Raw genomic sequence first — 13517 nt, forward strand, 5'->3', positions numbered from 1 at the left:
CCCTCCCTCAACGTCTCTCACTCTCTCTCTCCTCCTCTCTCAGTAAAACAGCTGCAGGAAGCGTATTCCGCTTGTTCTTTGTCAAATATCTACTTTGTCTTTTTCTCTTTCATTTAGTCACTTTACCTCACACCACTGTTAATGAAGTGTGGCAGAACATTGGTTTGGGGTGTTGCTTTGTGTCTGTGTGTGTGCATCTCTAAGTGAGTCAGACAATAGCTGAGTCACCCAACCAAAGTTTATGTTTGGCATGTGTGTTTGGGAGTTAATAACCCTAGTAACCACTTTTTAGAGTTTTAAAAAGAAGTACAAAGCAGCATGGCCAGATAAGGAAACTCCATCTCTCTGCGCTTGCCTTTAACCCCCCTTTTTGCTCCCCACTGTTTTCCCTTGGGATCGTTTGGTAGGCCTGCTTCCACAGCTGGAGGATACATCCGGTGTGTGAGTGTGCACATGTGCATGTTTGTGTGTTAAAGGCAGAGCTGTTTGAGTGCAAAGCCCTCTAAAGAAGACTTGCCCGCACTCACGTATGCTGCTTTTGGTGACATAAAGCCTCGTGCAGTGCTGAACTCGTGAAACTTCTCCTTGCCAGAACATGCCATGTAAATAACTAGACAGCTGTACATTGCAGTGCTTACACACAGCTGCAACCTGCTGTTAGGAGACAGTAATCCCATGCTGGGAGTACTATAATCAAATGTGGAAGCATAGGAGACAGATATGACAACACTGTGAGATCCTGTCATTAAAATGATAATAGACAGAAAATGTCAACACCTGATGTCAGGTCCCACTCAAACAGTAGAATTGTATTCACCATGTACACTTCATATGTTTAACTCTCAAACAGCCAAGATGTTTTAGTAACTAAAATGACCCAGTGTGTTAAAGTTTTGTGTTTATCATGCGCTGTTTCCCTTGTGCAAGACATATTACACATATCTGCAACATGGAGTTACCACTAAATGACATTTATTTAAGAATCCTTGTCTCTTCATCTTACGAAGCAAATTTTCTTTGTTTCAATAATACCATAAAATCATACTTTTAAATTTCAGGTATGTTTTCAAGTATCCTTGCATCATGTTCATCCCAAAATGCAAATGAACTGGTGACTCAGTAACACAGAAGTCAACATAGTCAGGCTGTTTTTTCATCCTCTGTTTCTTCCATGTAACCTTTTTAAATGAAATCTAAAACATTTTTTTTTTGTATTTGAGGAATATTTTAAAATACTTTGTGCAGAAAAAAGCTCAGAATACTTATACATCAAAATATCTGAAAATTGTGACTTTGTGCACTATGTGGAATAGTTACAAACAAATATAAATATATTTAAAAAATATTCCAACTCCATGCATGTGTTTGGACTGTGGGATGAAGCCAGAGAACCCACGTAGACACTGAGAGAGCATGTAGACTTCACAACCCAAGACCTCCTTCACCACAAGTCACAGACTTTGGTCTATTGTAAATGACGACTCATCCACCTGCAATATTTTATACTCCCAACTAATGACTGCAGAAAACAACAGCCAACCACTGACCACATTTTGGGACCTATGAGTAAAACTGCCCTCTACTGGTTACTATAGGTAACTGTACCTGCAACCCTCTAGTCTAGCCTCAACTTTAATGGTAATAAAGTAGTTTTATTATGCACTGTGACCACCAGGGGGCAGAAATCTATACAAGACAAAATTACGAACACAAAATGACATTTTTCCCTACCTCTACTCCTCGCAGATTTACTCATTATAACTGCTTCACTCTCATTCGCATACATATAGTCTAGAATAAAGAAAAAATAAACATTTTAATAAAGTATGCATTCAGTTTTATCTATTGTTTCAATGGCCTTACCACATTGTATGTTCAACATCTAGAATTGAAACGGTTTCTAAAGTCATGGTGCTATTATACTCTGGTACAGTAGGTGGCGACATACGGCTTTAAATAGCTTCACAGTCCGCCACTGAAGCCAAAGAAGAAGACAAGCCTACAGCGGTAGCAGAAGCGGAAGTAGAGAGTAGAGAGTGGAGGCAGAACTAGAGGCAGAACGAGAGGCACGCTTTGTTTTCTGGTGGAAATGGTAAGATCATAATATGAATGTTGCTCAGGTTTAGGTTTGTTTTGTGTTATTACCTGTGGCAGTTTCAGGTGAAGCGGTCCGACTGACGGCACATCTGTAGGTGGAAATAGTTGCGACCTTTTGCTCGGACATTAAATTTTTAAGTTCTCTTCTAAGTATTTTGAGAAAAGCGCCTTTAAACATATCTGAAATAAATTAGGCTGGTTGCGATGCTGTTGTTGGTTCATTACTAGCAGTGGAAGTAACCTGGCCATCGGTAACTTCGTGGGCCTGTCTCCACGTGGTCAGCCTTTAGCATGGTAGCTCGCAGTGTGAGGAGTAATTGAAGTATAATCAGGCAGTAAGACTTGAATTATTTTTGGTTTGTAGTGATTAGTAACTTAATAATACTGCATGATCGCTTTTATTTTAAGCGGTATGCGGATTTGCTGCCCCCCCTCTCCCCTGATGACTTGCACTGGGCTCTGAGTCTGGATGGAGACAGTCGTGCATCTTTGGCCCTGACAAGCCAGAGTTTCTGAGGAGAAACCAAGCCTAGTGTTACAAGTGCTGAGCTTCTTTACACTTTACTTACTACTTTTTTCTTTGTTTTCAGGACTTTGAATGAGTGAAACCACTCAGCTTCAGTGGAGCCCTAAAGGTAAAGATTATTTGGGGGGTTTTCAGCACTCACTCTTTAGGTAGGAGGGGGATGTGTAATCTTATGAGTCCTTGCATAATTAAGAGACAGATGTAGTTTCAGTCTGTCCACTTGAGAACATTAAAGACTTCCTGAGCACGATGATGGTAGGGTGAGCATCCATCTGTTTATTCATTTTCTAATACTTTTCCGGATCATGTGGGCAGCAGTCTAAACAGAAAGGCCCATCTCTACCCAGCTCCTCCAGGTCTTTTGGGGCTGTTCCCATGCCAGCTAAGAGATGAAATCTCTAGTGGGTCCTGGGTCTGCTCCAGGGCAGACTCCTTGTTGGACATATATGGAAATTCTAATGTTAGTAATCTGTGCCAGAGTAAATAAAAGCCCACTTTGTAATAAAATATTTATTTTTCTGTCCTTTGCAAAGAAAGCCAAACCCTGTTAGGGATCACGACAATCATTTGTATGCAGGAAAAAAACAGATAAAACAGGATCTGTTTTACTGTGACTGATCAGTTATTAACTAATAAGAGTGCAGCGTCCCTTGGTTTTTCAGGCCAATCCTCCTCACGTTCTTGGTGGCTGCTCTGTGTTTTATATGCTGTCTGTGATTTGTAGCTGTCCTTCTCCCCTGATGACTTGCACTGGGCTCTGAGTCTGGATGGAGACAGTCGTGCATCTTTGGCCCTGACAAGCCAGAGTTTCTGAGGAGAAAATCAGAAACTCTGCTGTAAAATTAATGGTTGTGACAAAAAAAACCCTAACTCTTTATTTTTGTCCTTTCAGTTCTGAAAAGGTGGAAATGCTCCGCGGATGGACATTAATCAGGTTGGTGTCATGTAACACTACTCTTTCATATCTAAATTCTCATTTCTGATGATGTTTTGCACTGGGCTCAGAAGTCAGTGGTGAGAGAAGTGCAGCTCTGCCCTTGACAAGGCGGAGTCTGAGGAGATGAGCAAGCAAAAAAATTAAAATTGTAGGTCTTCACTGACTGAACTGTTTGCCTGACTGCTGTTTTGTTACTTTTTCAGGTACTGATCCTCCAGAAGAGAACTTCCTCATAACAATTCTGTGATTATTTTCTTATTAGTTGTGATGTTTTAATTGTAATATCTCATATTTGCTCTGATTCATCAAATAAAAACCTACATCTTATGTTTTTGTGTTTTGTCTGTCTTCTACAAATATCAGCTAAAGATGTGGTGACTTTGTGTTGGATAGCAAAAGTCACCTGTGATTACTCAGCTTATGTGGTGTCATGCTCATAACAGCAGGCATGTATCCAAGATTTAAAATGGAGTGGTGTCTTTCAGTCTTTGAGTGGAGCCTGGTTAAAAAATTGAGCAGTTAAAATATCCTGACATGTGCATGCATTGGGAGACGTGGCTATACTGAAACACCACGGGAATTCTATTGAAGCACATGACATAGATGGATGGCTCTACTAGGAGGCCTAGGGGTCAGGGGCGGATCTAGAGAAATTTTCTTAGGGTGGCATGAGGGTGGCAAAGAAATCAAATGGGGTGGCAAAATCAAAGCCTTTTTTTTCAAACACATATGCAGGTGGTTACATATGGTTAAAATGATTCAAATGCAGTAAGTATACACGTTATAGTCTATAACTTAATTATTGTCTGTAGCCCACATAATTACACACTTTAGTTACATAAAACATGTGAGTTTTGATTTCATGTACTGTATAGCCTGTATAATAAATAAATATGTAGCCCAATAAGTATAAAATCCAGAAAGCTACACAACATGGAGCGGTTCATTTACAAACACAAGTCTAACTTAAGTTTCACACTGTTTTTTGTTAGAAAACAATCACATTGTTACAGCTTAAATTACACAAAATGTCAGAAATCTGCACTGTCATGAACAAAAATTTAAACCTAATTTTTCACGATTTGTTGGATTAACCCTCTGAGGTCTGAAATACAACTGGACATTTTTGACTACTTTTGAGTTTACGTTTGTATTTCACCCTCAGATTGTTTCATTTTATTTTTTTCCCCCTTGCCTTGTTTGGTATCATTCTTTTCAGCTCAACTGAATTTAGTTGTTTTTTTCACTGACATACTGCATTAGTACTACTATTACTATTAATAGTACGATTACTAATCTGAAATCACAGAAAGAACTTAAAATCCTAGTAGTATTTTTTTACTGTAAAAAATAACACAGACATGTTGAGTAAATTTTTATAACTTGAAATGCAAATATAAAATGTACATTTTGTAAACATATACAACTATTTATCTAAAAATGCAGCCAATACACCTGCCGTTTTTTTTTTGTTTGTTTGTTTGTTTTTTTTGTTTTTTCATTTTCTACAACCATTTAAAAATATTACTAAAACTAAAATGAGAGAACAATCAGGTGTCGCAATAAGATGCCCCACAAATGGTGTGTGCCAGTTAAAGAAAAAAAAAAAAAAAAGTTTGTCCACCAAAAGACAGAGGAGAGCAGCACAGGGATAAACCTGCAGGCCTGACAACAGGTGTATCACTCCGCTGGCTTTCTACTTAGTGACAGTGTTTACGTTGCAAATGTGCCTTAGTGACATTCATTAGTGCCCTCACTGACACACAAGACAAAACAACGACTACACAACAGAACAACTACACAAGACAACACAACACACTAACTGTACACTCCACACTAAACGTCACAAATCTCCCACATCTAAAAACTCTCTCGCTCTCTCTCTCACTCGCTCGCTCTGTCTCGCTGCCGTTACCGTCACTCCCAAAACTCTCCCCTCTTCCTAAACAACCAAATCCCACATGTTCATTTTTTTTTTTTTTAAATTGGTCGACATGGTGCATTTTCCACCGATAGGAAAGAGGTGGCTTTTTTTCCTTTCTTTACTGTTTTCACGCTGTCCTTAGAAAACGCTTAAAACACACACACAAAAACGTGACGACAGTATTTAGAAAAAAGCGTGACTTATATATATTATCATAACTCTAGATTTACTGGCCTGTAATTAAAATTAAAAAACTTTGAAGTCCGAACTTTCAATGTGGGCTGAAATAGAGACTCAGCGTGGCTGCAGCTTGTTGCTATGTCAGCTTAAAATAGTCATGTGATTTGGAGGTGCAGCGTGTCTGTGGACCACAGAGGGTTAATAACACTCACCTTCCTTCCATTTCCAGAGTGTAACATCCAACCAGCTGTGCAAAATCCGAAATTCCCATGGTGTTGTTCAAAATGTGCTCTGGCACAATCATAAGCATCGCTTGCTACTGAAAACAAGAAAAAAGCCGGTCCTGCTATGGGCTGAACCATTTGTTAATGGTGGAGGGGGGGAACACTATGCAATATATTCAGTTTTAGCATTTATATTCACTGTTGACTGTAACTACGCTCAAACTGTTAATGCTATCTTATTTTAATAAACAACACTGTCATATGCAAAACTGGGGTGGCACTTGGGGTGGCAAGGGATCATTTTAGGGTGGCACTTGCCACCCCATGCCACCCTTCTAGATCCGCCCCTGCTAGGGGTACCACTGTTCACCTTTGGTACTTTATTAAGGCTTTTGTCTTCTGTCATTCACCACAGCGCTACATGTCTGATTCGGCATACTTTGTTTGTTTGTTTTGGGTTTTTTTTTTGTTTTGTTTTGTTTTGTTTTTTTTTTACATCAGGTAACTTTTCTGACACAGCTGAGGAATTTGTCTTCTCCCAGATCTGAACCAGGGATCTTTTGTTTGTTAGGCCAGCATGTAAACCACTGCACTAGATTCACTGTATATGGTATTATAGTATTACTGTTATGTATTTTGATTGATCTAGTAAGGTCAGCGCTGTTTCCCAGGAAAAAAAGATGATTATAAAACAGATTAGTCAGTAGGAAAACGTCTTAGGCCAGCCTTAAAGAACAGAACAGCACCACTGCTTCTTTGGACATTCAGTAGCTACCATAAGAGGACAAACAGGCCAAGAAAACTTTCACTTGTACCTTATGATTTTCTGTTATCTCATTAAGAGTATAATGTGATTAGTTTGCTTTTTTTTTTGTTGTTGCAAGAATTACTTTGCAAATACAGCTGTAACATTCAGATTAGAAGTGAATAACTTTTTTTTATTTCTACTATTATAAGATAGCGACTTGTTCTTACACTCAGTATTGATTTAACAAATTAAAAAATCGGAGGCACCAATTTGATGATCTCAAGAAAATATCACATTAATTTGGACTGATATCTATCTGGAGATCGAGTCACTTAAAAGAAATGGTTCTAAGGCCCTTTAATATTACATTTTTGCTCTGTTATTCACCTGGGTGTAGCATTTTGTTTACACCCAGCATATATTCTGTATTGTGGGATTATAAAGTAACACTTTCCTCCCTGATGTAGCTTAATGTGTTAAAAATATTGTTATGCCATGGTGGGGTTTTTTGTTTGTTTGTTTTTTTAATGGTACAGTATCAGGCTGTTGCCAAATTACCATGAAGTCTTCAACAATTTCTTCAGATGATGATAAATTTGTGACCTAAAAAGTGAGTTGGGTAGATGAAAAGATGATGAAAGAAGTCATTCAAGAAACCACAAACCATTAATTAGAACTTTGTTTCTGTATCTTTATTATAATTCTAACAATTTATCTCTTAAAACATTTGAAATTCATATATGTTTTATATGAATGTGTGTATATGCATATCACATATACATATATATTCTGTAAGTTACTTTTCATCAGTTCATATTCTCGTTTTTTTAAAAGATCTCTTAAAGGAAAAGAAGTGCTTTCTATAGAGTCAGACCGATTCCCTCTGATATTCACTTCTCCAATGCGACTACAAAACGCAAAGAAAGGCTTAAAAAACAAAAAACAGCATCTCACCAGTCACTTAACAAGATCGTTGTATCAGCAAGATGTTTTTTAAATCTTATCCCGAGTTCTTAATTGGCCCTATGTACACTAGCAGACTTTGAGACGTGTAGAGTCACACTTGGCTTGTTCACCCCTTCAGAACCTCCGAAAGGGAAATGTGAAAAAGTCTCAGCTGCTAGTGGAAACAGGGCCGTTGCATATTATGCTGGTAATAAAACAATGAGCTGTGAGCATACTAGCACGTGTTAGCGGCTGCAGAGGGTGCTCTGTACATATGGGAAGATGCAAACGATGGGTGAATACGGAGCAGAGCTCCTAATCCCATCAGATTATCAACAGTGGGAGGGGGGGTGGGTGCAGAGAACAGGTCGAACTGTATAGAAAGCAGAAGAGTTAAATAAATACAATTTACCTTTTCATGTTAAACATTATTTGGAAGACAGAGATTCTTTAGAACTTTTGAGATTTTTTTTTCTTTTTTACATCTTAAACCATAGTTAGACCATTATTTTCATCGTCCTTATTGCTATTTCCCTTGAATTCAAATATAGTCTTTCCTTAGCCATCTGTAAAGAGCAAATACAAAAACCGTCCCCCCTTAGTTACCGTTGCTAAATCGCATATATAGTCTGTATGGATGCATGCATGCATGTGCACTTTTAAGCAAGGTGACTATGAAAATTCTTAAATCTTTTGGCAAAAATAGACTAACAATAGCAGAAAAAATGCACATTTGATATGTGTTCATGGACTCAAAAGCAGCAGGAGAGGTGAAGCGTTGTAAGGTAGAGAGGTCATGACAGAGCCCTTATATTTAATCTCAGCAATAGTAAGACAAGCAGGACTTGGGGATGGGATGAGATGTAAATGTGCCACAAAAGCTGATGTCAGGGGGTCACACCGGGTCACAGGAGAAGAGTTAAACTTGGGTCTCAAATCAATCGCCAGGGAGCGAGATATATATGTAGATTAGAATGTTACAGAGAATTTGAAAAATATTATTTTGTATTATTCTAAATCATTTTCACTCAGAGCAACAGCTGCTACATTTTTACAGCATCTTAAGTGGTGAATAACTTTTAAAAGCGTGAGAAAAATATATTTTGAGGCCTTAAAGGTTAAAAGGTGATTTTGATTAAAGCTTCACAGTCTCACGACAGGAGAAACAATGAGGAGGAACGGGGAAAAACATATTATTCTTAAATGTGCTTCACATTTAATTGCAGTGCTTCTTGTCACTTAGAAGCTATGTTAAGGGTACATTATGTATTATCTTTCAGTTCAAAAATACCTACATGTACATATATATATTTATATATCTATATAACCACGACGATTATCTTCACTTCACAGTCAGAGAAATAAGCTGACTGCACGAAAGCGCCACCTTAGCCACCAAAGGCAGAAACCAGGACTCTCTGAGGCTCCAATAACAGTAAGGACGATGATAGTAATGATAGATAGTAACAATAAATCTCTTCATATCAATATCAGTATTCCAGTATTCCCATTTAAAGTTTAAAAAGTGTAAGAACAATCATAGTATTAAAACTCGATATAAGCGTTTTTCTCTGGGATCCCCTCGGCCGGGTGTTTCCTCCTGGGTTTCGTCGACAGACGGAGAGAGGCCACTCCTGGAAGGAGCCGGGGGGATTAAGCGGGAAAGAACAAGAAAATGGCAGTTTTTACTCCTTCCCTCCCCTCTCCTTTCCAGTCTGCCTCGCACAGAAGGTCTGAATGAGAGTACAACACTTGCCTTGATGCTGAGAAAGTTTTTCTCCGTAAATAAAATCCGTCTCTTTGCGTCGTCGCAAATCCCAATGAAAGCACAGTCTGTCTCCGTTTTGTACATCTCGGATCCAAACGTAGCGTGTGTGTCTATATATAAGGTGTCCCATAAATTCTAACACAAACACTGGGAAGTGCTTGTGTTTGTGTTTACATGTTGGTGTATGCATGCAGGCATGGATAGAGTAACTCGGGTGCCTGTGTGTGCATATCTGTGTGTTCATTTACTTTTATGTTGTTGGTCTGGGCACTTATTTTTGCTACAAATTTGTGATACAGTGACCAGTCTGTATATACGTCATTATAAGACTTAAGATAATAAAGAGCTATAGAGAAACACACACATACACGCGTGATCCCGATCACAGGATCTGCAGTGAGGACAGAGCCCTACCAGTGGTGAGGTAAAAACAAGACGCAACCAAACACGCAGCAAGCCACACGCAGCTTATCCACCGGCGACTTCGCCTCATTTTAAAGAGACGAGGAGGCCGTCGCGATAACCTGCCCTACGTTCACCATGCACACAGATAAAGCCTCACTCTGGCACACATTCATCCTCATTCACCCTCAAGTACTCGCTCCTCTGGGATATTTATTATGAAGTCAGCATCCGCTCTTTAATCGTAAACTTTAAACCAGCCAGCTGAGGGGGTAAGAGCACTACTCAACAAGATGACTACGTGATACCTTTTCATTTCTTCAGCCTGCCTCTTTTCCAGTCTAACTGGCTTATTTTGTTCCTCTCAAGTATTTGTAATCTCTGCTGCAGCCACAGACATTTTGGACGAGAGGGTGTTTGCGTTGTGTTGATTGGAGTGACCGTGCGTGCGCGTGGGGAGTGTATTTGTGTAAATCAGCCTGCCACATGTGAGGAGCGCCAGCCCTTCCTCCATCCCTGTGTTTCCACCTCCCCTTGGGCCTCGACTCCCTCTTTCTGATGCTCTCTGTGTGAAATCTGGCCCCCCTTCATTTGTTGTGTGAATCCACCATGGATAGCAGCAGCAGTTGTGTCTTCCTCCCTCATTGGCTTCAACCCCTCCTTCTGTGCCTCTCTCTCCATCTCTGTATTTGCAGCCTCAGCTCCGACTCCCGTCGTCCCTCCTCCTGTCCGTCTGTCCATCCCGAGGTGAGAGAACAGAAATGGGAAAGGGGCTGCTGGACAGCCTGTGGACAAAAGAAAAAACGCAGGACACGCGTGATGTTTCCAGCTTTCTGTGTTTGTTCGTCCGTGGTGTGGTTGTGTGTAGTTCTATCCTCTGACTCACGTTTGTAAAATGGAGAGAATAAATTGGTAAATCTGCTGTGACTCATGCAAATGGACAAGCAGTGTGACTAAGAAAACCGGGAAAACATTGGTCATCACACTTGACGCCTGAGCAGTTGGGTGTATCTGAGTTCACCCTGTTCTTCCTGTAACATTGTAGTTAATGTTGCTCCAGGATCGTCACTGCAGCTGACCGATCATGGTGCTCGGAAGTCACAGCTTTGTGACACAAGTTAGGAAAAGTTTGACTTTAAAGTTTTCTGGAAGTCAGGTGAGGTGATAAGACCAGCAAAGATGGCAGAAGAAGCAGATGTCTGTACTAAAAGGCCGAATTTGGGGCTTGGCAAGATAACTTCATATTTGACCTTGAGTTGTGTGTTACTGTTCCATAAACCCCAATTTATGATCTTATAACAGGGCAACTATTTGTACTTGTTGACCTTATATCAGACTTATTTATATAGTGCTTCTGTATTCTTGCCAGCCATTCACAACACTTTATCTGCCTCACATTCACGCCAATTTAAAATCAGAAAAATCTTTATTTTTATCTCTGTATAAGCTTATTGGTGCTGCCCTGCACAGCAGTTTCAGTTTCTGCATGACCCTTGGAAAAATTAGTTGCCACTCTTAGAACAAACAGTAATTATTATATCTATATCAGATCTTCCTGTATCTAATGATAGAGTTATGATACTAACATTATCGTGAAAGGTCAGCCTTCTGTTCAGATTTCAAATAAATTAGCACTTAAAGTGCACACTCTCTCACACAGAACTTTTATTATCACGCATACTCATGCTGTTTAAACTCTTCAGATATTTGTAACACTACAGTTTGCTCTGTAAAATATTCTGGTCAGCTGCCAGTAGAACTGTCCATCCTCATGGTTGGTCATAATTCCGACAACATGCATGCTCATAGCCACAACGGGAAACCCTGGTGTAATTTATTGAGTTAGTATCCACCTTTCGGTCACCACCTAGCCTGATTGGTAAAGTAGGGATAAGTGTATTCACGTGAGGAAATGATATCGTTGGCATGCTAAACTCAGTTCCAAGTACAATCTTCAGGTTGTGTTTGTTAAATTTCACTGCACAGTTTTGTCCTATGCAAATCTAAAAATAAGTGTTAACTTTTTATTTTTAGTCATTCTGGAAAATTTGTTAATGCATTCATATCTAGCAGGCTGGATTACTGCAACGCTCTTTTTGCTGGAGATAAGTAGGCTGCAGTCTATTCGGAATTCAGCTATAATGTTATTAACTAAAACTCACTCCAGTTTTGGAAGGGCTTCCAGTATCCCATAGAACTGATTTTGGAATGCTCTTATTGTATCTTAAGCCCTAAATGGTCTTGGACCATGGTACAACAGTCTGTTACTTTATGTCCCATCTCGCACTCTTAAATCTGACACTGCCAAACCATTAGACATATAATTTCCTCGCAGAGATAAATTTGGGATGTAGTGTTTTCTGTTGCCAGTTTTATCCTGCCCAAAACTTTGGAACAACCCACCTCAAAATATTCAGGAAGCAATCTCTAAGAGTTTCTCGAAAGCACTGGTCTTTAATCTTGCAATTAACTTGTGTCCCTACTTGAAATTAATCACTGAATCCAATTCAAGCAAGAGGCTGCTGTTCTTCAGTGACAATAAATCTAAAGCTGTGAGGATCCTGAGGTAAGGGCCATTCTAGGAACCCACCGGGTGTCCTCTGCTGACTTTGTAGGGCTTGCAGTGTAGCCAGCAGATATCTCTCCAAAGACTAACTGTGCCACTAATTGATTAAAAATCCAAAAGATTATTTTTTTAAGGAATACGATAAGGCATTACAGCAGTCGTTTGTTCTGAACACAACCTGTTGACAAGCTTTAAACTACAGTAGCTGGTCCCATGTTACTTTTCCCGATGGTGTCCCCAACTGACTATAAAATTGCCACTGTGTCTAAATTAGAGATGGCACGATACCACTTTTTTATGTCCGATACCGATACCGATATCATAAATTTGGATATCTGCCGATACCGATATGAATCCGATATAGTGTGTTTTTTAATCAATAAAACTGTTTTTTTTAATATCTTGCTGCATTTTGTATAAGTTCATACTCAAGTTTAAATAAACAACAACACTAAAGCTATTCTGTTATACCTGTGTGTAAAAAATACACTGCACCCAAAATATTTCATAGTTCAGCAACACTGATCAATCTAATAAACCTTACCTAACTTAAAACCTAACTTAAACCTGCTCCATCCTCCCTATTCTGGTATTTTAAAGAGTACTTAGCAGAAATATTAAGCAACCTAACTAATAGGGTTGCAAACTCCCAGCAAAAAAAAAAAAAAAAATATAGGAACCACCCCCCACCCTCCACCTCATGATGCTTAATCGATGTAATCAACTTTAATTTGATGCAGGGTGAAAAAAATGCACAGAAACAAATTATTTTTCAAGAATAATTAAATAGATTCAAAATCTTTCTTCTACAGAATTGCAGAATTCACAGACGGTACCTTCCCAAAGGAAAAAGTACTATAGCTTACTAGGGTATATAGACTTAAGAGTTACTATATATAGTAATGGACTTCTATACATTTTACATCAGATTAAAACTTTGGGTGTAAGATTCAGATAATTATTTATTAAAAGCTACATATTTTAAATGAGAATAAGAAAGAAAAGTATGTCTTTGTGCCCCTTTTCCTGTTAATGCCCCTATCGGCCCCCTGGCTAAACTTTGCTAGATCCGCCCTGCACAGTTACCAGCCGTCAGCTACGTAGAAAAGGATCCTGGTCTAGAAAGTAATATTAAATAAATTCTAACAACAGCTTATCAAGGTTAAACGTGCTGCTGTTGTTCAGCCGCTGGTTTCCTCT

At 39.1% G+C, this 13517-nt stretch overlaps 1 protein-coding gene, 1 long non-coding RNA gene and 3 other non-coding genes across 5 annotated transcripts in view; 4 read left to right on the forward strand and 1 right to left on the reverse strand.

Annotated features, from left to right (window-relative positions):
- The first annotated feature begins 1994 nt into the window (after positions 1-1994).
- LOC116328574 lies at positions 1995-3887 on the forward strand. The gene is made up of 4 exons (XR_004200090.2): positions 1995-2092; positions 2688-2732; positions 3516-3557; positions 3764-3887. It is a non-coding gene; the product is annotated as an uncharacterized LOC116328574 (long non-coding RNA).
- LOC120440101 lies at positions 2529-2620 on the forward strand. Its single transcript, XR_005612968.1, has one exon. It is a non-coding gene; the product is annotated as a small nucleolar RNA SNORD88 (small nucleolar RNA).
- LOC120440100 lies at positions 3353-3444 on the forward strand. Its single transcript, XR_005612967.1, has one exon. It is a non-coding gene; the product is annotated as a small nucleolar RNA SNORD88 (small nucleolar RNA).
- On the forward strand, positions 3598-3686 carry LOC116329264. Its single transcript, XR_004200154.1, has one exon. It is a non-coding gene; the product is annotated as a small nucleolar RNA SNORD88 (small nucleolar RNA).
- Positions 3888-7363: 3476 nt separating the features above from the next.
- Positions 7364-13517, reverse strand: part of shank1 (SH3 and multiple ankyrin repeat domains 1) — a 74771-nt gene continuing 68617 nt past the window's right edge. Inside the window, exon 23 of the mRNA XM_039611091.1 lies at positions 7364-10536. Within this exon, the coding sequence (XP_039467025.1) occupies positions 10449-10536 (88 nt within the window). The 3' untranslated portion in view covers positions 7364-10448. The remainder of the gene's footprint in view (positions 10537-13517) is intronic.

Source organism: Oreochromis aureus, linkage group 4 (genome assembly GCF_013358895.1).
Source record: "Oreochromis aureus strain Israel breed Guangdong linkage group 4, ZZ_aureus, whole genome shotgun sequence".
Classification (NCBI taxonomy): Eukaryota; Metazoa; Chordata; class Actinopteri; order Cichliformes; family Cichlidae; genus Oreochromis; species Oreochromis aureus.